This window comes from Phocoena phocoena, chromosome 8, assembly GCF_963924675.1.
Source record: "Phocoena phocoena chromosome 8, mPhoPho1.1, whole genome shotgun sequence".
In the NCBI taxonomy this organism is placed as follows: Eukaryota; Metazoa; Chordata; class Mammalia; order Artiodactyla; family Phocoenidae; genus Phocoena; species Phocoena phocoena.
The window spans coordinates 98211896-98237453 of record NC_089226.1 but is presented as its reverse complement, the minus strand read 5'-3'; the positions used below and the strand labels follow the sequence as shown (position 1 = coordinate 98237453).

The following is a 25558-nucleotide window of genomic DNA, read 5'->3' as shown; positions in this document are numbered from 1 at the left end:
CCCAATTCCAGCCCCCACCTCTCGGCAGTACTATTGTGGGTACTGCTGTAAGGTAGGTACTATTGTTATGAGAACCGAGGCTCAGAGAGGTTAAGCAACTTGTTCAGGATAACCCAGGCCAGTTTTCAAGTCCACTCTCAGACCTCGATCTAACTTCACAAAGAAACCCGGGTCATTCTGCCTCTCGGAAAACTCTACTCCCAAGTGCACAGTTCAAAACCCCACCCAAGGCTGCCCTGCATCGCGGTCAGTCTGCTCCAGCCGAGTTGTTCTTTGTTTTGACCGAGGATACAGAGGGCGCTGCCCCGATTCTGTCTGGGGGGCCGAGGGGGAGGGGAGGGGGAGGGAGTAAGGGTGGACATTTTAGGTGCAGGGGCGTGTGCCGGGGAGAGTATCTGGGGACCAGAGGACGAGTCACGTGCCCGTGAAACTCGACCTAGGGGGAGGGTTAGGGAAGGGAGCCCCCGCCCCTACCTCGGGGTGCAGCCCCGGCCGGTTGTAAGTACAACTGTTCACTCCGTCGATCCACTTCGTCCTAGCCTCATTTCGCGGATTGGTGGCGCCCGCCGGGTTCCCGTTCCCCGACTTCTTCCGATGGGACCGAGGCGGTGAGAACACCAGGCTGTCCGGCAGAATCTCCGAGGCCGCCCAGACCCGGCGCGCAGAGAAGCCCCGAGCGCCGCTGCGGTTCCGAGCTGGGCCCGCCGGACACCGGACGCCGAATTTGTGCACGCGCCGCTCCCCGACCGGTCGGCGGCTACAGGAGGCGCTTTTGCCCCGGATCAGAGGTGAGCAGCGGGTGCGGCTGGGGTCCGGGTCCCGGGCTGAACGTTCTCTGAGAGTCACCCGGCTGGCTCCCACCGACACTTCCAGGCTCCCCAAGAAAGACCCGTTACCTGAGCCCGTGGGTCCCGCCTCTCCAAGCGCGTCCCTCCTTCCCCTTTGGTCTGGCCCCTCGGCGCCCTCTCTTGCTGCACTGCCTCCGTTTAGAGAAACACTCTTGTCGGAGTTCGAACGGACCTGCGGGAACTCCTAAATGCAAAGCCCCATTTCACAGATGAGAGTACTGAGGCCCTCCGGCGAAGGCATTCGTGCTTTGCTCCGCTCCCTCGCGCCCTTTCTCTCTTGCCCTTCCTGTCCCCTCTCCTCCCTGCTTTTCTCGGTCTCACCGGCCGCTCTCCGTCCCCGCGCCGCCCGCGCCCCGTCTCCTCCCGCGGCGGCGGCCGTGGCCTAGGCGGAGGGGGTGGGGGTGGGTGCTCGGGCTCCTTCTTTCTCCGGTAAACCCACCCTCCCGCCAGCCCCTCCGCCGCCACTGCTCTTATAAAGTCAGCGGCCGTCGGACTTCCTGCGGGTGCCCGAGCCCCCTCCCCGGGCGAGAGAGGGCGGGCATGTTCCCCGGCTCGCAGCTGGGTGCCCGTGTGAGTGGGTGGCGCCGGCGGCGCTGGAGGGCCTGCCTGGGTCTCCTTCCACGTGGCAGCTGTCGGCTTAGACCGAGAGACTGTAGGGACTTGGGTCGCCTAGCGCGGAAAGGGGGAGGGCTTGCTGAAGCCCGGCCCCAGAGAAGAGGAGTGGTCTTATAGGGGCAACAGGAAGAGGGGAGGGTGTCCTTGAGCTAACATCAGACTTCCCCTTCCTACCCCTGCTTGCTTCTGGGGGTCCTTCCTGGAGCGGGAGGCCGGATACTGGCCAGCGGTTGCTTCAGAGCGCGCCCTGACCCTTGCTGACCTTTGGGGACTTGGGGAAGTGCGGGATTGGTCCCCGGGAGCCGGGCTCTGCGTGCCTTGGCCAGGGTGGAAGATCCCGGCAGCGCGCCAAGAAGCTGTTGCGCACAGACAGGACCTTCCTTGTCTCTGATAGTGACACGGCGGGAGCCCAGCGCCTCGTGCGCCCCTGGCGCTGCCAGAGCGCCCAGAGCCAGCTCGGCGGCACCCGCTGGGAAGCCCAGGGCTCTATGGGGCCTCCATGAAGGCCCCCTTGCGGGCTGGCTCGAGGGGTCTCGGGAGCCATCATGATACAGGATGCTTCTCTCGGTCCTCTGGGCCCTTCGCTCAGTGCTCTGCTCCTGGGCAGGCTCGCGACCAGTATGGCCCCCACGCTGGAGGAGGCGTACCGGAGGCGCTGGTGGATGGCGTGCACGGCCGTGCTGGAGAACCTCTTCTTTTCCGCGGTGCTCCTGGGCTGGAGCTCCCTGCTGATCATGCTCAAGAACGAGGGCTTCTATTCCAGCATGTGTTCAGGTATGCCCGAGAAGGGGCCGGTGGGGCTCGGGAGGGGCAGCAGAGGGGGAAGGTGGTCGCCGGCAAAGGACAGGTGGCCAAGGAGACAGAAAGCCGGGCTGCTCAAGACCGAGCACTCCGCAGGGGTTTGGGCGGCCCCACTTCTTGACCTCTTCAAACTTCCTCTAGAGAATGACCCACTCTACCTCATTCTTCGAATCCAGTTTTCACTGAACGCCAGGTGTCCTGCGGGCGTCCAGATCCTGGGACTGATCCCTTTGCAGCCTCAGGTCTCGAGCAAGGTGGTGACTCCCAGAAGTGCAGCAGCTACTAGCTGGGTGAGGGATTTCTTTCTAGGGCTATTGTAAGGCTGAGTGAGGCAAAGGAGAGCCTGCAAGCTGGATTTGATTGTAAAGGGAGGGGGAGGCAGTGTGCTTCTCCTTTTCCAGGCCACTCGAGCCCCCAGGTCGTCAAGGAACCATTTGTACAAAGTTAATGGCCTCATTTCCTCCAGGCCCCCACTTGAGGACAGTCCCTGTTTTCCACTTTGGTCACCTTGGCTTTGAATCAGGGGCTGTGGATGCAGGAGTGAGAATTCTAACAATCCTTGGGAGCAGTAGCCACATCCCTGCCGTCTTCAGGTGCCTGGAGGCAAGGAGTCACCCTTCCTAGTGTCTGGGACTTGAGGCTCTCGTGATCTGATAGGTATCTTTCTTTTCTGGGAAGGAGAGAGCTGTGCGGGCAAGCTCAGCCTAAGGAGCTCGAGGGATGTGGAGTTTGGCCCTCCACCCCCCCGCCCCCATCCTCTTCCTCCAACCTCCTTGCTGTGGAACAGGCTTTGGAAGAAGGCCAGCTTGGGTTAGAATCCCAGCTTCCACCACTTTTAGCAGCTGGGTGACATTGGCGAGTTCCCTAAAACATTGAGCTTCAGTCGCCGGGCCTGCAAAATGGGAAAAAGAGTAAGTTATCTGTGCTGGGTGTCAACAGCGCTTGATCAATGTTAGGGTCATTCCTGGCTTCTGCTGGCTTCTCCGAGCTTCTCCCAACTCCTCAACTCCACTCCCTGCAGGCGCCTGCCTTGGCTGTGGGAGAAAACCGTTGCCTTGGGGGGTGGAGCTGGGGTGCTCTTGATCTCTGGGCAGCACCCACTCTGCTCCACCCCCCCGCCAGCCTTATCTGTAAGGAGGCAGCAGGTAGCACCAAGGATGCAAGGATGCACTTGCATATCCTGGCCCCAATTGCAGGGCGCCGTGGAGCCTGAGGACGTGGAGATTAGAGTTGGCAGCTGGCCGGGGGAGGCAGGTCGGGTCAGGAGGAGCTGGCTTGGGGTGAAGTGCTGGGTGCTCCAGGGTGGCTGAGAACCAAACAGAGGGGTGTGGGATCCCTTTGCCAATAGAGGCCAGGAGTCCAGGTCCCCTTTGAGTTGTTTACCCTGGAGGCTGGAGAGACCTGCCCTTTGCTGCTGCTGCCCAGCCGGTGGCTTCTTCCTGCCTTCTCCACCTGCTTTTTTTTTTTGCGGTACGCGGGCCTCTCACTGTTGTGGCCTCTCGCGTTGCAGAGCACGGGCTCCGGATGCGCAGGCTCAGCGGCCATGGCTCACGGGCCCAGCCACTCCGCGGCATGTGGGATCCTCCCCAGACCAGGGCGTGAACCCGTGTCCCCTGCATCGGCAGGAGACCTCTCAACCACTGCGCCACCAGGGCAGCCCCACCTGTTTTTTTAATCAACTTTATTGAAGATTAATTTACATCACACATCTTGATGAGGTTTGACAAATTTACACACCTCGGGAACCGTCACCACAGTCAATATTTAGAATATTTCCATCATCCCCAAAGCTCCTTCCCTTTTGCTGCCCACCCTTCCACCTTTTTAAAAATATGGATAAGAGCTAGATTAAGATATAAGTCACATATGTTACAATTCACCCATTTAAAGTATACAAGTTAATGGTTTTTAGTTTATTCAGAGTTGTGCCACCATCACCACAACCAATTTTAGGACATTTTCTCTACCCCAAAAAGTCACCCTGGACCCACTAGCAGTACCTCTCCCCCAACCTGTTCTTTTACCCTCAAGCACTAGGCAGCCAATCATCTACTTTCTGTTACAGGTTTGCCTATGACAAAAATAGACTTGCCTATTCTGAACATTTCATATAAATGGCATCTTATAATAGGTGATCTTTTATAACTGGCTTTTTGTCACTTAGCATGATGTTTTAAAGGTTCATTCATGTTGGCAAACGTATCAAGCCTTGGTTCCTTTCCAAGTCCTTTGCTACCACATTTTATTTATGCACTCGACAGTTGACAGACATGTGGGTTGTTTCCACTTTTTGGCGATTGTGAGTCACGCTCCTGTGAACACTCGTGTTCAGGTTCCGTGTGGACATATGCTTTCCTTCCATATGGAGTTGCTGGGCCATAGGGTAAGTCTATGTTTAACATTCTGAGGAACTGCTAGACTGTCTTCCAAAGTGGCTGGGCCATTTTACATTCCCACCAGCAGCGTAGGAGGGTTCCAGTTTCTCCACAGTCTAGACAACACTTGTTATTGTTTATCTTTTTTATTACGGCCCTTCTCGTGGACATAAAGTGTTATATTTTTGTGGCTTTGATTTGCATTTCCCTAGTGGCTAATGATGGTGAGCATCTTTTTCATGTATTTATTGGCCATTGGTATTTCTTCCTTGGAGAAATATCTATTCAGATCCTTTGCCCTTTTTTTTTGTTTTGCGGTCCGCGGGCCTCTCACTGCTGTGGCCTCTCCCGTTGCGGAGCACAGGCTCTGGACACGCAGGCTCAGCGGCCATGGCTCACGGGCCCAGCCGCTCCGCGGCATGTGGGATCTTCCCGGACCGGGGCACGAACCCGTGTCCCCTGCATCGGCAGGCGGACGCTCAACCACTGCGCCACCAGGGAAGCCCCCTTTGCCCATTTTTAAATTGGGTTATTTTTATTATTGAGTTGTAAGAGTTCTTTGTATTGTAGATACAAGTCCCTTATCAGATATAGTTTGTGCAAAATTTTTCTCCCACCATGGGTTGTCTTTTCATATTCTTCATGGTGTCCTTTGGAGCACAAAAGTTTCTTTCTTTTCTTGGATTATTCTTTAAAAATTGAAGTATAGTTGATTTACAATGTTGTGTTAGTTTCTGGTGTGCAACAAAGTGATTCATATATACACATGTGTATATATCTATGTACACACACATCTATGTATATTCTTCTCTTCCATTATGGTTCATTGCAGGATATTGAATATAGTTCCCTGTGCTATACAGTAGGTCCTTGTTGTTTATCTGTTTTATCTATAGTAGTTTGTATCTGCTAATCTTAAACTCCTAATTTATCCCTCTCCTCCTTTACCCTTTGGTAACCGTAAGTTTGTTTTCTAGGTCTGGAGCATAAAAGTTTTTAATATTGATGAAGTCCAAGCTGTCTCTTCTTTTGCCGTTTGTGTTTTGGTGTCATGTTTAAGAAACCATTGCCTAATCTAAGGTCACAAAGATTTACGCCTGTGTTTTCTTCTAAGAGTTTTAAGGTTTAAGCTCTTATATTTAAACCTTTGATCCATTTGGAGTTAATTTTTGTATGACCGGGGATTGAACCTGTGCCCCCTACAACGGAAGCGTGGCATCTTAACTGCTGACCACCAGGGAAGTCCCAAGTTCATTAGTGAGGTGCTCATTAGTGTGGGCTTTGGGGTTCCCTGGCCACACCCTCTGTCTTCTCAGGTTTCTGCTCTCCCTCTTTTGAGGTACACCCTGGTGTAGATGGTTGACCCACCTGTTGGGGCATCACAGCTAAAGAGGACTCTTACTCAGAAGTGGGCAGGGGTAATTCAGCTTCTCACACACAACTGCATATCCAGCATAAGTGCCAAAATAATAAAACAGTAGCTAAAGTTCATCAAGCGTTGACTATTTGCTAGTTAGATCTTTAGTCCTCACAACAACTCTTTTTTATAGAAGGGAAAGCTGAAGCTCAGAGACGCTAAGTAGTTTCCCCAAGGTCACACAGCTAATAAATAAGGAGCCGAGTGTGTATTCAGCCCCAGAACCTTTCTCCGAGGCCTTAGCATTAAGAGTTCCCCTGGGGGAGCCCCGTCACAGAGAAGACAAGTAGCCAGAGCCCAGTTCTGCGGGTGTTGTGGTGAATGTGGCTATGTCAGCTGCAGGAGAATGAATGATGGGGCAAGGGTGGGGGATGGTGAGGAAGGGCTCAGAGACCTGGGATCATTTTGTGAGTACTGTGTGTGTGCAGCAGTCCTTAGAGCCCACCTTTTACATGGCTGCAGTCACTATCCCCATTTCACAGATGGGATAGCAGAACCTCTGAGTTTCAGCAGCACAGCTAGTGGAGCCAGAATTTGGACATGAAGAATGCTTAACCGTGATCCTCTCTCCCGTGTTTCCTAGACCTAGTCATTTGCAGTTCACCTTCATGATTTTACCATTTCTGTGTGCCATAGGTACTATTATTTACTTAATACTTCCTTTTAAATCAATCCACTTTTTAAAAAATAAAAAGCCTCATTTTAAAGTGTAATATTCTTGGGACTTCCCTGGCGGTCCAGTGGTTAGGACTCTGCGCCTCCACTGCAGGGGGTGAGGGTTCATTCCCTGGTCGGGGAACTAAGATCCGGAAAGCTGTGCGGCGTGGCCAAAAAATAATTAACTAATTAATTAAATTAAATTAAACTAAAGATCCTGTTTAAAAAAAAATGTGTAATACTCTTGGAACCTTGAGTTTGATGTTAACTCAGACACACATACACACATACATCATACGTATATATTTCTAATACATACATATATGTATATGTGTGTTTGATACACATTCAAATAACTAATAACTATGAAACATCAAAAACCATTACCTGTACAGTTGACCCTTGAACACGGGTTTGAACTGCTTAGGATTTTTCCCAACAGTAAATAGTACAGGACTACACGCTCCGTGGCTGGATGAAGCGGCAGCTGCAGAAACGCAGATATGGAGGGACCCCACAAAGGGAGGTCTGACTAAATTACAGGCGGATTTTCCAAAGCACGGGGGAAGGGTTGAGGCCCCTAACCCCCTGAGGTTCAAGGGTCATCTGTACCTCTAAACCCATCTTGAGTGCGCACATGCTGTGCATACCACACTTTGAGAAACGCTATTTTCTCTGGCTTCTAAGCCCACCTCTATCACTTAACGTACCGCATATGCACCCCATGCTTCAGCTGTCTATAAAATGGGAGAGGTTAGATGTCAAAGACCTCTCCTGTTGTAATGGACATGGACAGAGGTCTCTGCATGCTGGCTTGGCTTCCCTCTTGGTTCAGAAGTCTGGCTTAATCTATAAAAAGGTACAAATGAACTTATTTACAAAACAGAAGTAGAGTCACAGATGTAGAAAACAAACTTATGGTTACCGAGGGGGAAGGGGAGGGGGAGGGATAAATCGGGAAATTTGGATTGACATATACACACTACTATATATAAAATAGATAACTAATAAGGACTAATGTGACATTGTAAATCAACTATACTCCAATAAAAAAATTTTTTTTTAATGCAAAAGAAAACAGAAGTAGCAAGAGCTATTGATATTAACTGTTTCTTTCAATTTAGGGGGAGAAAAGGAAATAGACTCTAAAAAATTAAACAAGGGAAGAAATATGAAAAAGTAGATAAAATAAAAGTAATTAAAAACAGTTGTAATAATTTTCCATCACATATTTTATCCAACATATCAAAACATTATTATTAAAACATAATATTAAAAACATGATTAATATTAAAAAATAAAATAGATAACTAATAAGAACCTACTGTGTAGCACAGGGAACGCTACTCAATGCTCTGTAATGACCTATACGGGAAAAGAATCTAAAAGAGAGTGGATATATGTATATGTATAACTGATTCACTTTGCCGTACAGCAAAAACTGACACAACATTGTAAACCAACTATACTCCAATAAAAATTAATAAAAAATGAAAAGTACATTGCAAAAAAAAAAGAAGTCTGGCTTTCTCCAACCACTCAGAGTCATCAGGCCTTAGGAACTAGCTCTTATTAGTCAAACTCACAAGAGGCTGATCGATTTAAACCAGAAAAGTGAACGCATTAATTGACCTTGGGTTATTCGCCATGCACTAGGCTGGAGTTCTCCACCAATACAAGAACACATTTCCTCGCCAGCACTAGCGCAGGCTTTGAAAACTTACTAAGCTGCCCTGTTCAGGATAGAGGGGCCCATTGGGGTAACGGGGAAGTGTTGGCTTTGGAGAGGATCTTGAGTGTGAATCTAGGCCTGCCTGGAAGAAGTTGTGTCACTGTGACATACCTTGCTTCTTGGAGCTTCATCGTCTATAAAATGGGGATCATTACACTCACTTTGTAGGGTTGTGAAGATTAAATGATATACTGTATGGAAAAGCGTGGCACAAAGTAGGTATTAATTAGTTGAGGGCTAGTGATGGAAAGTGTCATTTGATTGTGAAAGACTGAGGAGCAGGGACCGTGTCTAATTCAGGGGCTGCAAACTCAGATGCCAACAGGGGCCAGGCAGTTAATAACAATTGGGTGGTAATGTCCAATGTGAGAATACAGTCAGTAATAGTACATCTGGTGACAGGTGGTAACTAGACTTACTGTCGTGATCATTTTGTAATGTATACAAACATCAAATCACTATGTTGTACACGTGAAACTAATATATTGCGTGGCAAATATACTTCAATAGAAAACCTAATAATAATTGGGCCAATCAGGCCAGATAGAAGAGGGCAGATGTCTGAGAGCTCATGAAGAGGTGAGGACGTGGGCGACTTAGAGAAGGCAAGCCCTGCTGGAAAGGAGTGGTCTCTCCTCGGCTCCAGCGATGGCCAGATCTTCTGACTTACTAAAGAGAAGCCAGACTTCTGGATTTTTAGGTGATAACTCCTGATTTTAAACTGGCACCCAATTAAAATTTGCAAGCCAAGCAAAATATGGGTGGGGTTCATTGCTGGTCACCTGTTTGTAGCCTCTGGTCTAAATTAGCATTGCACTTCTTCCTGCTTTACCCGCTGTCCCGACACAGTGCCTGTCGTACAGTAGATGTCTGAACAGGTGCAGACAAACCTGGTGGAGAAATGAACAGTGACGATGAAGATCACTAAATTGGGGGGGGGGCTAGCCTGAACCCCAGAGGCTGTGTGCTTTAAACCCCTAACCCCTTCTTTCAGGTACTTGAGCACCCCATTGCCCAAGGGGCTTTCTCCTCTGGTTGACCAGCACTCATGCTTTGAAAAGAATTCATTCTCTTCTTCCTTATGTCAGCTTTCTGCTGTCTGCATGCCCTTTGGATACCTGAAGTCAGGGGTCACTGTCACCACGGAGGGCAGATACTTCCCCTTCCCAGCATTCAGCACTGTCACATCTTCCTGTTTTGTTCTCTTCATAGCACCTGTGACTCTTTATATCAGTGTCCATTTGTTTCCTTGTTTATTATCTAATACAAGCCCCATGAGAGCTGAGAGCTTCCTGTCTTTCTCACCGTGAGTTCCCCGGCACCTAGAGAAAAGGCTCGCCACACCGTGGCTCCCCCGGGGGGCCATCATCTACCCCTTCATCAGCTGTTTCAGGACACCCTCTCTGGGCCAGGACCCTTCTCCAACTGAATCTCCTAAGGAGCCTGGGTTAGGCATTCTCTGCTCCTTTTTACAGGCAAGGGGCCTGAACCTCAAAGAGAGGAAGTTACTTGTCCAAGGTTGCACAGCTAGTAGGGATGGTGGTGGGAATTCAGACCCTGGTCTGTCCACCTTCCAGGTGCACCCTGACTTTGCCCTTGGCAGTGATGCCTAAGTAACAAGTAGGAGGCAGGGGAGCCGCCACCTCGTGACTCACTGAGCATTGGGTGAAATGAAACCCGCCTCCTTCCCACGCCACCAGCCTTTTTCATGAACTTGACACAACTCCAAGTTGGCCTTTTACCTGGAGGACGCGTCTTCTCGGAGGTGGACTTGAAGGGGAGCACCGGGGGGCGGTGCCGTGGTCCTAATTCTGCGCCTCAGTTTCATTATCTGGAGAGTGGGGATACTTTATTAGCTGACTCCTGGGGCTGTCGTGAGTTAAGACAGTGACCGCTGAGAACATGCCTAGAACACAGTTAAATGCTCAACAAATAGTAGCTCTTATTTTATCAGAACGTCATGTACGGGGAAGCGTCCTCTAAGTTTTAAGGGAATTCTTGTTACATCATTTGAGCATCACCCACTGATGTTGTCCTGGATTCGAGGGTGCTTCCTATTGGATCCTATTGGAGATCCTCAACCCCTTAAGCTCGGACACTGAGTGAATATTTCAATTTGGTAAATACTTCGATGTCCGTGATTCCATTTGAGCTAGTTGAGGCCTCAGGTTGGGTATATGACTCTCCCCGGGTCAGATACTGATTGCTGCCGTTTATGGAGCCCCTTCCCCACCAGAGTAGGCATAATTCCAAAGTCACCTAGTTAGCAGCCAAGCAGAGGCATGCGACTTGAGTGCAGGACCCCTGATCCCGGGCCTCTGTCCTGTGCCCAGCTGCTCCCGCGGTCACGTGCTGCCTTTCCCTTCCCCTCCTCAGCTGTGAACACCACCAACACCAGCCAGGATGAGCAGCGCCAGTGGCTGAGCTGTAACCAGCAGGAAGAGATGCTCAACCTGGGCTTCACCATCGGCTCCTTCGTGCTCAGTGCCACCACTCTGCCGCTGGGGATCCTCATGGACCGCTTCGGGCCCCGGCCCATGCGGCTGATTGGCAGGTGAGGTGGCTGGGCTGTGGGGAACTGGAAGGGGCTTTGGGGAGCTGCAGGGCAGGACTGGTGCGGCAGGGGGAGGGGAGGCACAGAGTGTTCAGCCCCTCCCCCTTCCCCTGCATCTCCACAGCGCCTGCTTCGCTGCATCCTGCACCCTCATGGCCCTGGCCTCTTGGGACACCAAAGGTGAGATGTCTGGCCTCTCGTGTCCCCACAGGAAAAGAATGGGTGGGATGAAGGTGGGTGTTACCCCAGCTCCTGCCTTTAGCCTCCCACAGCTCCCCAGTGCCTCATTCATCCCTCTCCGCTTCCCAGTTCTGTCTCCGTTGATATTCCTGGCCCTGTCCCTGAATGGTTTTGGCGGCATCTGCCTAACATTCTCTTCACTCACAGTGAGTATGACAGGTCCCGACTCGGCAGCAGGTCACCCAGGAGTGAGTGAGGGTGAGGGTGGGAGAAGGGCCTGTGGACGCAGATCAAATGCACGTGTGTGTGTGTGTGTGTGTGTGTGTGTGTGTGTCCCAAGCCCATACATCTGTTGAACTCTGTCCTGGGGCCACAGCACAGAAAGAACTGACAACTTCTTCACCTTTCTGGAACTTATATTCAGGAATTGGGGGAACAGACAACCCTAAAAACAAGTGAACTAATAAATGATATCCCTAGTCGTAAGTGCTGGAAAGAATAAAACTGGGTAATGCGAAAGTAAGGGCGGTGGGCAGCTTGAGACAGTGGGCGTGTGTTTGTTTGCCACGTGTATATGTGGTGCTGTCCATGGGTAGGTAGATGTGTTTGTGAGTGTGTTAGGTTGAAGCATATAATACTGCCGACACTTGACTGTGCTTGACCCGCAGAAAGGGCTTTTTCACTTGGCTTGACCTCTTACATGTGTGTTTGGCGTGTGTTACTCTAAGTGTATACGCGAGTGAGTGCAGAAGGGTTAAAGGCTTCAGCGTGTGTGGTGGGAGGAGGGGTTCCTGGCCGGGCCAGCCTCGGGCTGTTTATCTCAGAGGAGGGCCGCCTGACCGCCAAACTGGGTGTTTTTTGGCTGAATTTCACCTCGCCCAGGAACTGCCTTTAATTCCAGCCCAGGACATTTCACAACTTTCTAAGGAAGCGGATCGCTTCATCCCCGCCTCCCTCCGCAGCCACTTCTCCACGCTGCGCACCCTGGCTCAAGGCCCTAAAGCCTTTCTCTCCCCTGCCCTCCGGGGTCTAACCTTGAACCCTGCCCTGGGGCCTAGGGGGCTCTCCGCCCGCAGCCCGCCCCCTGCTCCGCCACCGTAATCTCCAACCAATGACAGGACCCGGCTCCGGTCCCGCCCCCGGCTCCGGTCCCGCCCCCGGGCCTAGGTGCTCGCGGGCCAGGACAGATCCGAGCCGGGACAACCAGCGCCCTGCCGGTCCAGCCAGGCTGGCCTGGGCCGTGCTGGGCGGAGACAGCGCTCTCGGACCCTGGCGGGGGGTAGTGAGGGGCGCCAAGGCCCCCGCCGCTCCCCCGGCCCTAGCGCTTCTCCATGGCATCCTTGCAGCAGGCCTCGCACAGACAGGGTGCCAGGGGGGGTCAGGGCGGCCGCAGCTGTTTTTCATAGCAGCTTCGAGGTTGATGGGTCAGTTCTCTGTGTTTATTCGCCTTCCCCTCCAGAGCTATTTGAGATCCCCTTCTGGAGCCCCGTTCTTCCCTCTGTGGAGAGGGTTTTAGCTTTGCATGGCATCTAAGACGCTTCCAGCCGTGGGATCTGTGGACTGGGGGGAGGAGGGAGAGGTGGGAGCACACAAAGGGCTGGGTGACTTTGCTTTCCCCTCCCCTGAGGGCCCAGCTCAGGCCAGTGAGTAGAACACACGGTCAGTTCTCTACTGGTAGGAATTCTGGGTCTGCCCTGCGGGTCAGAGCCTCCTCTTCTGGACACCTGGCCTGGCCCTGTTTCCCCCCTACTCCCACCCTCACCTCCCTAGTCATCCTGTTACTTGTCCTGGCTCAGTAGAAACCATGGACTGTGGGCCTCTGGGGCCACCGAGAAGGTTAAGGGGCACCATCCTGTTACAGAGCCAGCCATGGTCACAGCCTTGGGTTCTGGGATAGAACTCGGATGGCCAGGACAGGGGAGAAAGTCAGTAACGTGCTCTGTGAGCTTGAGTACGTTCCTTTCCCGCTCCGGGCCTCAGTGTTCTCATCTGTCAAAGGAGTTGCTGTAGGTTAGTGTTTCTTAAACACCTAACCCATGGGTTATTAAGAGGCGACTCATGATTAAGGGGTTCCATAAATAAGGAACTTGGGGGCTTCCCTGGTGGCGCAGTGGTTGAGAGTCAGCCTGCCGATGCAGGGAACACGGGTTCGTGCCCCGGTCCGGGAAGATCCCACATGCCACGGAGCGGCTGGGCCTGTGAGCCATGGCCGCTGGGCCTGCGCGTCCGGAGCCTGTGCTCCGCAACGGGAGAGGCCGCAGCAGTGAGAGGCCCACATACTGCAAAAAAAAAAAAAAAGTAACTTGGGAAACCATGGGGTTAAACAAAACTTCTCTTTGTGGGCACTTCTTTGTGTGGGAGGGGAGTACAGCCCAGTTTCCAACCCTGATTTTGCCTTAGAACTTTTCTGTTGTGACTCTGGGGCTGGTGTTCCTGGAGCTCACGTTGAGGACTACTGGGCTAGAAGCTTCCAAGCTTGCTCGGGCGGAGAAAGGGGAGCCCTGGGCAGGTGTCAGGGTCTCCCTGCTCACTGACACTGCTCTCCTCTCTCAGCTGCCCAACATGTTTGGGAACCTGCGCTCCACTTTCATGGCCCTCATGATCGGCTCCTATGCCTCTTCTGCCATCACGTACCCGGGAATCAAGGTACGGAGCTGCCTGGGGAGTGGGCAGCTGGTGGGCAGTGAGGTCGCTTGGCCTTCCTTCTGCCTTGACACAAGACCTGGGTGGGGCTGGGCGCATAGGGTATCTGGTGACCTACTTCCTGCCAGGTGGAGGTCAGTTCCCACCATGGCAGGGCAAAGCACTGCAGCATCATGGGAAGAGTCCAGGCGCTGCTGTGGACCAGTGGGTCTGACTTCTCTGCTGCTCCGTCCAGGCCTTCATCCTCGCTCCTGGGCCAGTGCTTTCTCAGCTGATCTCCCTGCCTCCAAGCTTTTCCCTCTCTAAGCTGCCATTCACGTGACTTCCAGAATGACCTTAGTTGGAGGACTAGCTCATCCACCCACTCTGCTTCGCCTACAGAATCGGGTCCAACCCCTTCACATGCCTTCAAGGCCCTCGCCTCTTTGGCCTCAGCCCACCTTTCAGGCCATATCTCCTTCCCCAGCCCTGAAGAAGCTGGATGACTTGGGTCCAAGGTCACCAAGCTAATTCAGGCCTGGCCAGCTCCTAGACAGGTCAGCCTGGCGGACCTAGAGCCGGAAGGCCTGAGTTCTAGCTCTGGGCAAGTTTGGGGCCTCTTTCCTCCCTCTGATATCAAAGTACCCTTCCAGCTGGGCCGCACCATGCCCCTCAGATTCTGCCTTGGGCAGTTAATTTATTGGTTTAGAAGGTACTCGCTCAGCATCCATCGCCAGAGGAGGTGGAGAGCACACTGATGGGGGTGACCAACAATTGTTCAGGTAGGAGCAGGCCTGGAGCTGGGGGTCCCCATTCCCTTGACTAAGGCAGTGGGATTTGAGGAACCAGATCTTGGCGGGTGTGGCCCTTTGAAGTTCTGTCCTGCTCCCGGGGAAGAAAGAGCCCCAAAGCCTGCGGCCCAGGAGGAGCAGTTTTCCCAGGCAGCACTGGAGCTTGGAGCCTGAGTGGAGGGGAGACAGCAGCCATCCCAGGCAGAGGGTGGCAGGCAGGACATTTCTACATACCTGGCTTCCTCTCTAGAGCAGTTGCAATGTTGGCACAGAATCCCAATCGATAGAGAACCTGCTTGTCCCGGGGTTGGGAGGCTGTGGGCAGAGTGCTTGCACACGCCCCTCCTCTTTCAGTTGTCACACCTGTGCAAGGTGAGATAAGGCTTCTCAGACTGGGTTTGTCTTTCCCCCAGGGAGGGTGCCCAGAAGGGGCAGGAAAAACACGGTTAGACGCTTTCATCGTTCTCTCTCGTACATAAAATGAAATGACTTTCATGTGAAAACAAAACGTGTATGGAGTCAAAGGCAACACTGGTGTGTCTTTTTAAGATAATAATTGAGATTTCAAAGACATTTTGAGCTTGTGGCCGGCCCCTTCGGTACCGTGTGCGAACTATTTCACACCTCTTGAGGGGGGCTGGGGTGAGAAAGGAAGAGGATGGTGGGGCTTCTAGATCCAGCTCTTAACTTCTGGTCTTGGTTTCTTTGCCTGCAAATTGGGTACAAGGAATGGGGTAGAAGAGACCTTCTCTAAGGCCTCTGGGGCCTGGGTTCTACCTCCAGCTGGAGGACGTGGGCCTGGGGCTGGGCAGCCTCCTCCATGGCCCGTCCCCTCCCCCGACAGCTGATCTATGATGCCGGCGTGTCCTTCATGGTCATCATGTTTACCTGGTCAAGCCTGGCCTGCCTCATCTTTCTCAACTGTGCCTTCAACTGGCCAAGTGAAGCCTTTCCCTCACCGGAGGAAGTCAACTACAAGTGAGTGACCGGGGTGTGTGGGGTGGGAGGGTGACCCCCCCGCTGCAGATCTGGAGGTCGGGGTGTGGTGGTATGATGTACAGAAGCAGCTGTGGACTCAGAGCAACCAAGATTTGCCGATCATCTGAGCTTTCCAAGTTCCGCTTTCTCATCTGAACCGTGGGCCTGATCCCACCCACCTGCAGGTGTTCTGAGTAGATCAGGCATAAAGCAGGCAGCCAAAACGTGGGGACTGTCTTCTTCTGTCCAGGTTTGGAGGATGGGATCAGAGTAGGAGGGACCGTTGCAATAGTGCCATGTGCTACGGGGACCCAGAAAGGGGGGGAACAGAGGAATGAAATCCCACCCTTTGTGGGGCAACCTGAATGCCAACTTTACCTACCCCCCCAATCAGTTCCCCAGGGGGCTGGAGTGATGCCCCACAACCAGGCACCTAGGGTGCCAGTCAAATAGCTGATGCTGAGGGAGCATCTCCTGTGTGCCAGGCACTGTGCTCAGTGCTCATTCTGTCAGCTCTGTGACGTGGGTTCTGTTATTAACTCCACTCATAGCAAAGGCACAGGGAACAAAGTGACTTCCCTAAGGTCGTACCACTGAAGGGGGGAGGGGGGAATCTAAGGCTGGAATCAGAACTCCAGAGTCTGAGTTCTTTTTTTTTTTTAATTTATTGAAGCATAGTTGATTTGTAATGTTGTGTTAGTTTCAGGTGTACAGCAAAGCGATTCATATATATATATATATATATGTATACTTTTTCAGATTCTTTTCCCTTATAGGTTATTATAAATATTGAGTAGAGCTCCCTGTATTATACAGTGGGTCCTTGTTGGTTATCTATTTCGTATATAGCAGTGTGTATATGTTAATCCTGACCTCCTAGTTTATCCCTCCCTCCGCCCCCCCACCCCGGAGTTTGGGTTCTCAATGCTGCCTCCGTGGCTACAGCCCAAGTGGAAAACGGCGCATCCGTCCTTCACTTAGCGTGTGCTGAGCTGGCCCCTGGGCCGGGCTCTGAGACACACAGACACAAGCCCTGCCCTTGGGAACTTGTCAGTGGGCCCGTCAGTGCTGGTTAAAGGGGGGCTTGGCACCCCCTAGAGGCAGGCTGTTGGAGGGGGGCTCTGTGTGGCTGGTTCCCACGTGCTGTGGCCTGGCTACTGGCAGGGAGAAGATCAAGCTCAGAGGGCTGGCCCTGGATCACAAGGTGACAGGTGACCGCTTCTACACCTATGTGACCACCGTGGGCCAGCGGCTGAGCCAGAAGGCCCCCAGCCTGGAGGAGGGGGCAGACATCTTCATCTCGTCTCAGGACGTTCGTGACATCTCAGAGAAGTCTGCCGAGAGTGAGTGGCTGGTCAAGGTGCCGGCCGTGGGGGACGGAGAGGGTGGGTCCTCGCGCGTAGCGAGCTCATCATGCCCAGGTACTCGTTCTCGCCTCTTCAGTTCTCACCACACCCCCTCATAGAGGTGGGCCTGCTCCCTGTTTCTAGAATGGGGGCAAATCAAAGTCCCAGGGAACTCTGGGAAGCTCAGATTCAGGGGTACTCTTTCTGGGATGAGGGAGGGGCAGCTTCCAGAATGAGGCAGGGTGCCCAGGCCTGTGGGAGGGCTGGTTTCCTCAGGGCTCCCTGCAACCTCCAAGCCTCTTGCATCAGATACTGCAGGTGAGCCAGCCTCCAGTCTGGGTCCTCTGACACCTGGTTGCTTGGCGCCTCCTGCTGGCTACAGGAGGAGCTGCACCTGCCTTCTGCCTGGGCCACTTTGCAAGGTGACAGTTCTGTGACTAGTGGAAGGACGATGGGCCTGGGCGTCAGGAGATGGGGCTTTGAGTCCTGCTTCCCAATTGCAGGCCATGTGGCTTGGGTAGATCACTTAACCCTGCTCTCACTTTCCCTGTCTCTTTTTTTTTTTTGCGGTACGCGGGCCTCTCACTGTTGTGGCCTGTCCCGTTGCGGAGCACAGGCTCCGGACGCGCAGGCTCAGTGGCCATGATTCAAGGGCCCAGCCGCTCCGCGGCATGTGGGATCCCCCCGGACCGGGGCACGAACCCGTGTCCCCTGCATCGGCAGGCAGACTCTCCACCACTGCACCACCAGGGAAGCCCTCCCCTGTCTCTTAAACTAGCAGTAAGAACACCCACCTCACAGGGAAGTTAGTTGTGAGGATTGAATGAAGACAGGGACGTGGAAGCTCTTTGCAAACTGAAAATGCTGTGAAGGTATGAGTCTGATCCCCACTGCCGGTCCTCCCATGGCAGAGTTGTTAACAGGCGTGAGCTGAGTCCATCCCACCTGCATCCCACCTTCCAGCCCCATGAGCTCGGGCAAGTCATTGAGCGTTCTGAGCTGCGGTCTCCCCATCTGTAGAATGTGCTGAAGATAGGGTTGTTGTACAATACCTGTCAAGTGTGCAACACATAGCAAGTGCTTAATAAATAGTAGCTCGAGTTATTATTACCACGCCAAGCCTACGGTACACACCTGGAGGTCACCTGAAAATGTTCTAGTGAGGGAATTCCCTGGTGGTCCCATGGTTCGGACTCCACACTTTCACTGCTGAGGGCCCGGGTTCAATTCCTGGCTGGGGAACTAAGGTCCCACAAGCCATGCAGCGTGGCCAAAAAAGAAAAGAAAATGCTCTGGTGAGATAGTGATAGAGCTGGGCAAGAACTTGGAGGCCAGTAAAGCTGAACCCTTGTTTTTGAAGAAACTGATCCCTCGCCGAAGTCATAGCGTCAGAGCCTCTGCTAGAACTGCATCAGCTGGGACATGCAGAGGCAAGTGGAAGATCTGGGGCTCAGGGGCACCTCCTGCTGTCTCCCCAGAGTCTGTGCCCTTGCGTAAGAGCCTCTGCTCCCCCATTTTCCTGTGGAGCCTCCTCACCATGGGCATGACCCAGCTGCGGGTCATCTTCTACATGGCCGCTATGAACAAGATGCTGGAGTACATCGTGACTGGCGGCCAGGAGCATGGTGAGGTGTAGCCGAGCCCACTGGGGGCTGGAGGTGCAGGGGTCACCCTGGCTGAGCTCCTCTCACCCTGGCTTTCCCCCTCCACCCCCAACAGAGACGGACGACCTGAAACAAAGGGTGACAGAGACAGGTAGGGGGACAAAAGCTCGGGTCCTTGCCCACACCCACCCCGCCACTGCCTGCCGTCGGGGGAGCCTGGACCCACCCTTGTCACCCTGGGCATTTTGGGGATCTAAGAATTTGGGGGTGAAAAGAAGGTGATTTTGTCATTTTCTCTCCTCTGCTGGGCGTGGGTGACAGTGCCCACTAGGCTGCTGGCATCTGTCATGGCAGCTCCTGACCCCACTTCTCTTCCTGCCCTGCCCAGTTGAGTTCTACTCGTCCGTCTTTGGGGCCATGCAGCTGTCGTGCCTTCTCACCTGCCCTCTCATTGGCTACGTCATGGACTGGCGGATCAAGGACTGCGTGGACACCCCCACTGCTAGGTGACCTACCCAGGGGTGGTGACAGCTTTGTGCTTTCACATCCAGCATCTTACTTCATTCTCCCAAGAGCCCTGGGAGAGAAGGGGTACATCCCCATTTTACAGATGAGGAAACTGACACTAGGAGGGGACTTGGCTGGCTTGATAATAAGTATAGCTGATGTCAAATGCTGACTGTGCACTAGGCACTTGCATTGTCCTATTTAGTCCTGCACCAGCTCCCGGAGGTAGGTACCTATATTATTATCCTCGTTTCGCAGGTGAGGAGCTGAGATACAGAGAGGTTAACTAACTTACCCAAGATCACACAGCATTTAGTAATAGATTCCAGAACCTTTGTTATAAAGAGTACGCTCTAAAGCCTTCTTACGGTTAGAAAGAGATAGAGTTGGTGTATTAGACATCTACTGCTGTATAACAAATCACCCCCAAACTTGGCATCTTTAAACAACAAACATTTATTATCTCATAGTTTCTGAGAGTCAGGAATCTGGGGATGACTTAGCTGGGTGGTTTTGTCTCAGAGTCTGTCTGAGTCTGTTCAGACTGGTATAACAAAATACCACAGACAGGGTAGCTTATAATCAATGGAAATTTATTTCTCACAGTTCTGGAGGCTGGAAGTCTGAGATCGGGGTGCCAGCATGGTCAGGAGAGGGTCCTCTTCTGGGTGTAAAATTTCTCGTTGTGTCTTCACATAGAAGGACCTAGGGAGCTCTGTGGGGCCTCTTTATAAGGGCACAAGTCAAATCCCGGAGGCCCTACCTCTACCTCTATTTTTGTTGTTGTTTTCTTTTGGCCCTGCCACGCGGCTTGTGGGATCTTAGTTCCCTGACCAGGGATCGAACCCGGGCCCCCTGCAATGGAAGCTTGGAGTCTTAACCACTGGACCGCCAGGGAATTCCTGGTCCTACCTCTTAATACCATCACATGGGCATTAGGATTTCAACATAACAATTTGTGGAGGACACAAGCATTCAGACCATAGCAGGGTCTCTCATACGGTTGTGGTCAAGCTGTTGGCCAGGGCCGCAGTCATCTGAAGTACTGACGGGTTGGACAGTCACTCCTAAGCTCACTCGTGTGCCCATTGGAGGAGGTTCGGTTCCTCCCCACCTGGGCCTCTCTATAGTCTGCTCATGACACGGCAGCTAGCTGGCCCCAGAGCAAGACAGCTGAGGGGGGGACACCAGGACAGAAGCAACAAGGTCTGTCATGATGTCATCTCAGAAGTGACATACACGAGTGAGGTTGTCTTCTATAGGCACACAGAGTAACTCTGGAACCTTGTGGAAGGGGACTGTACCAGGGTGTGAATGCAGGATGCGGGGATCATCGGGGCCGTCCTGTGGGCTGGAGACCACCAAGGGGTCTTTTTCTCCCCACCACATTTTATTTATTTATTTATTTTTGGCTGTGATGGGTCTTCGTTGCTGCGCGCGGGCTTTCTCTAGTTGCGGAGAGCAGGGGCTACTCTTCGTCATGGTGCGCGGGCTTCTCATTGCGGTGTCTTCTCTTGTTGCGGAGCACGGGCTCTAGGCGTGCGGGCTTCAGTAGTTGCAGCATGTGGGCTCAATAGTTGTGGCTCGTGGGCTCTAGAGCGCAGGCTCAGCAGTTGTGGCGCACGGGCTTAGTTGCTCCACAGCATGTGGGATCCTCCCAGACCAGGGCTCGAACCCGTGTCCCCTGCATTGGCGGGCAGATTCTTAACCACTGCACCACCAGGGAAGTCCCACACCACTGGGTCTCGCACGAAGGTCTCCTGACGGCTTGTGTTCTTTTTGTGTTGATCCAAACGGTCCTGTTTGTCCTGAGATGATGGGAGAGGGAGACTAGGAGAGAAGTCACTAAGGATGCGGCTTCCCTCCCCACCAGTGGTACCCTGGCCCTGGTACCCAGCCTTCCTCCTCTACGCTCTGTTCTGACGGCCATGGTCCATCAGCAGGGCCCTTCTCTCGGACCAGTGGGGCGGCCTGTCTTCATCTGTCTCAGCCTGCTGACCTCTCCTTTGGGCCAGACTCAGAGCCCTTGATTATGCTAGAGGGAGGGGCTTGCTGGGCAGTCAGGGGCCAAGCGGCTGTCCCTAGAGTGTCATCTACTTTTGTCTAGGCTGGTGGGCAGGGACACTTTTGTTGGGGGGCTTCTGATGAGAGATGGTGTGAGAGCTCCCCATTCTCCACCTTCCTTCCCATCCTCGATTCTCAGACTTCAGTGTGCTTACGAAATAGGAGATAGTTTTCCAAATGCAGATTCCAGGGCCCACCACCCGAGATTCTGATGTTTGGGGCAAGGCCCTGGAATCTGCATTTTAAAGAAAAGCTCCAGCTGATGCTGGGGGAGCCACGCTTTGAGAAACACAGGGCTGGAGGAATGACTTTCTCCCTTTTCTGCTACCCTGAAAGGGGAGGGACCAGGCTGAGAACCCAGGGGGTGGGGAGGGCTGCCAAGGAGGTCGGGGCAGCGGCTGGTGACGGCCTGTTCTCCTCAGGGACGGCGTGGCCACCAAGTCCGTCAGACCACGCTACCGCAAGATCCAAAAGCTCACCAATGCCATCAACGCCTTCACTCTGACCAACCTTCTGCTCGTGGGTTTCGGCATCACCTGCCTCATCGACAGCTTACACCTCCAGGTACCGACTTCCATCCTCCCCGCTCTCCCCGCTCTCCCCGCCCTCCCCGCCCTGCAGAGTGCCACCCCGGGCATGCGTCACCCGGCAGGTGCTTTCCAGGAAGCAGGGCTCCCGTCCCTTCCATCCTCCCCGCTCTCCCCGCCCTGCAGAGTGCCGCCCCGGGCACGCTTCACCCGGCAGGTGCTTTCCAGGAAGCAGGGCTCCCATCCTCTGGGTCTGTCTTCTGGGCCGTCCAGGAAGTGTTTGTAGGAGGTTGGGTTGGGAGGGGGCAGGCGCGTGCAGGCTCCTCACTGTCACCGCCCTCCCTCCTGTGTCCACACAGCTCTTCAGCTCTCCCCGCTCTCTTTTTGGTTTCAGTTTTTGACCTTTGTCCTGCACACCATGGTCCGAGGCTTCTACCACTCGGCCTGTGGAGGCCTCTACGCAGCAGTGTGAGTCAGCTGGGCTCCTGGGCTCCCCTGAGCGCGCCCTTCCGCAGCCTCCCTGGGCTGCTGCTGTGTCGGGGCTGGTGAGGCTCTGGAGGCTGCCTGGCTCGCTGCCCTCCCCCCAGCTTCCTAGTGGCAGGGAGCTCCCTTCCTCAAAGGCAGCCCGCCCCACTGCCCCACTGTCAGAACGTCTTCCCTTAGGGGCAGCTGAGATCCTTGGCTGCATGGCACTTGGGTCCTATGTCTGCTCTCGGGAGCGGCCCCTGGAGTGGCCTCTCTCCCCGTGCCAGCCCTGTCGAAACCTCCAGACGGCAGTCTCGCTTGCCTCCTGACTTCGCTGCTTCATGTCGAACAACCCCCTCCCCTGCCCCACCCCCCTGGCCCTGTTCCCTGTTCCCTTTTCCTCCTGGTTTCCACGGCTGAGGGTCTTCCCAGTGTGTGATGGAGTAAAATAAAGAGCGGTGACAAAATTGTAACTGTCCTGGAGCGCTTATGACTCCATCGTGGGCGTGGCATGAGATGCTGACCCCACGCCCTCATTCAGACCTCTGAGGGCAGCCCCAGCCGGACCTTGGAGTCGTCCTTGCTTCCACGCCCTCATTCCTCACAGCCCACATCCAGTCCACCGGCGAGCCTGCCCGCTCCACATTCCACAGCCTCCAAACCCAGCCCTTCCGAGCATCTCCAGCGGTGCCACCCCCTGGGTTGGATTACTGCCGCTGCCGCCGCCTCCTGACCGTCCCTGCGTCCGCCTTTGCTTTCCCTCCGTATTTTTAACACAGGAGCTGGAGACACCTGTGAGGACATAAGTCTCTTCACGTCACTCCACAACTGCCCGTCTTATCTCACGTAGAGAAGAAGCCAAAGGCTTCATTATGGCTTAAAAGGCCCTACAGGGTCCGCCCCAGCCCCCGCCCAGGGACCTCTTCCTTCACCTCCCCACCTCGCTCACCTGCTTTTCCCACATGGCTGCCTCATGCCACAGGAACCCTATGTGTGTTCCCTCCTCAGGGCCCTTGGACTTGCTGTCCCGTCTTCCTGGCACATGCTTCCTCCAGATATCCACAAGGCTCCCAGCCGTCTCACCTTCTCCAGGCCTTTCTCCAGCTGTCCTTGTCTCGGTGGCCTCTGCCGGCCATCCTGTCTACAGTCGCAACTCCCTAGATACCCTCACCCCCTTCTCTCTACTGAACTTCTCTCCATAGCACTTACCACTTTCTAACACACTGTGCGTTTTTGTTTTGTTTTGCTTTCTTGGCCACGCCCGGCATGTGGGATCTTAGTTCCCAGATCAGGGATCGAACCCGTGCCCCCTGCAGTTGAAGCACAGAGCCCTAACCACTGGACCACCAGGGAAGTCCCAACGGTGCATTTCTCTTGCTTGTTGTGTGACAACCACCTGCGTGCCGCCCCCCAACCCCCCACCCGTCGCCAGAATGCCACCTCCCTATCTGTTTGGTTCATTGCTGTATCTCCATCCACCTAGAACAGAACCTGGCACGTCATAGGAGCTCAATAAATATGTGTTAAAAGAATAAACAAACAGCCCAGTGAGGTTAGTGCTATCCCTGTTTTTAGGGAAGAAAGTGAGGCTCAGAGAGGTTGAGTAACTTGCTGTTATCACACAGACAGTAGGTGTCAGAACCCAGCTCAGTAGCTGTGAAGTCACAGTCACAGCGTACACCCTTGAGGCCAGGGCACATGCAGAGAACCTGAACTCTTAAGCTCTGCCCTGCCTGGCTAACAAAGAGTGATATCTAGGGAGGGACGGGACAAAGGGTGGGGCTGGAGAGGACCACGCCCCTCACGATGCGCCCTCCTCTCATTGACAGGTACCCGTCCAACCACTTCGGGACACTGACGGGCCTGCAATCCCTCATCAGTGCTGTGTTTGCCCTGCTCCAGCAGCCGCTTTTCATGGCCATGGTGGGACCCTTGAAAGGAGAGCCCTTCTGGGTGAGAAGTCGGGGTGGGGGGGTGGCATGGGGGCAACAGGATCCCCCTTCCTGGGTACACCCAAGGAGTTGAGGATAGGGGCTCTTGTGTGTGATGGGATCCCTCGCTCTCATCTCAGCCAGGAGGCACCTTGGAGGTCTCTAATCAGGGGGCTCCCAAGCTGGCTGTCCGTCACACCCGCCCACAGATTCCCCAGCCTACTGAATCAGCATCTCTCGGCCTGGGCCCGGGCAGCTCCCAGGTGATTTGTACAGTGACCCAGTCCTGATCCAGTCCAGTTCCACCCGATGCAGGGATCTTCTCTCCAGAGCCCCTAGAAAGGGGCTCCTCCAGACCCTCTTAGTCAAACGCCCGCGGCGATGGGGTGCCGGTCCTGTACAAGGAGGCAGCTGTGGGTCTTGTCGGAAAGGCTTTTCTTTACATCGAACTGACCTCACTCCCTAAAGCTGATATCTGCCTCGAGGGCCCACCCACTCCCCACAATGGTGACGAAACGACAGCTGCCATTTCCCAAGTGCTCACCGGGTGCTGAGCGCACCGTGTGTTTTGTACTGCTCGTTGCCACAATGGCCCAGAGAAGGAGGTGCGTCGGATTAGAATGACTTGCCCAGAGCCACACCGTGAGTAACGCAGGGTGGGATGTGCGCTGCGTCCGAGCCCGCAGGAGGTGGGCTCGGACCCAGGCCTTCTATCCCAGGAGGCACCCCAGTGCTGTTAACCGCCTGGGAGCACCACTCCCGATGGGATCCCATTGCCAACGCCCTCAAAGGTCGAGGTTCCCAGCCCAGGCTACCCAGACGGCACCAGATCATTTGGGCACCAGCATTAGCTGGGGTTCAAACCAGGCTCTGACACTTTGTAAGGCCGCCGAGCATTCAGTGAGATGCTGGTGGAGAGTGATTGCACACAGCAAGTACTGGCTCTGTCTGTCATGCTGGCCCAGGACCTGGACTAAAAATGGCTGCCTTCTCCTCCCTGTGGGAGGCTAAGGAGGATCCCTGAGGGTCATGAGGGTGAACAGGTACCCACTTGACTCGCTTTTCTCTCTCTCTCTCTCTTTGCCCTAAAGGTGAATCTGGGCCTCCTGCTGTTCTCACTGCTGGGATTCCTGCTACCTTGCTACCTCTTCTACTATCGCACCCGGCTCCAGAGGGAGTACATCACCCACTGGGAGGGCCCCCTGAAGGTGCTTGGCAGCCCTGAGGTGACTGCCTAGGCCTCTGAGGGGCCTGGGTGACAGGCAGTCAAGGCCTGAGCAGCCAAAGGGAATGCCTCGTGGCTTTTCTACCTGTAACCTCCGCACAGAGCCAGGCGCCGGGGACCTATAAATACCAAGAGAAGTTCTATTTTTGTAGGGACTTGTTAAAAAGGAAAAAAAAAATTCCCCAAAGCAGTGCTCCGTTGACTGAAGATGTCCCCCGTGCTAGGATCAGACCTTCTTGCTCCTGGGATTGGAGGAGACCAGGGTGCAGCCCTGCCCTTTCTCTGGGCCTAGGGGTCTGCCTGCTGCTGCCTCCTGGGG

The 25558-nt window shown here is 54.0% G+C and overlaps 1 protein-coding gene across 1 annotated transcript; it reads left to right on the top strand.

Annotated features, from left to right (window-relative positions):
• The first annotated feature begins 2083 nt into the window (after positions 1–2083).
• Positions 2084–25252, top strand: SLC43A1 (solute carrier family 43 member 1). The gene is made up of 14 exons (XM_065881684.1): positions 2084–2237; positions 10822–10999; positions 11124–11179; positions 11309–11385; positions 13733–13825; positions 15437–15570; positions 16735–16913; positions 18395–18541; positions 18636–18671; positions 18909–19026; positions 21514–21655; positions 22013–22086; positions 23913–24036; positions 25106–25252. Exons 1-14 carry the CDS (start codon positions 2084–2086, stop codon positions 25250–25252), a joined length of 1659 nt encoding a protein of 552 aa, XP_065737756.1.
• The last annotated feature ends 306 nt before the right edge of the window (positions 25253–25558 follow it).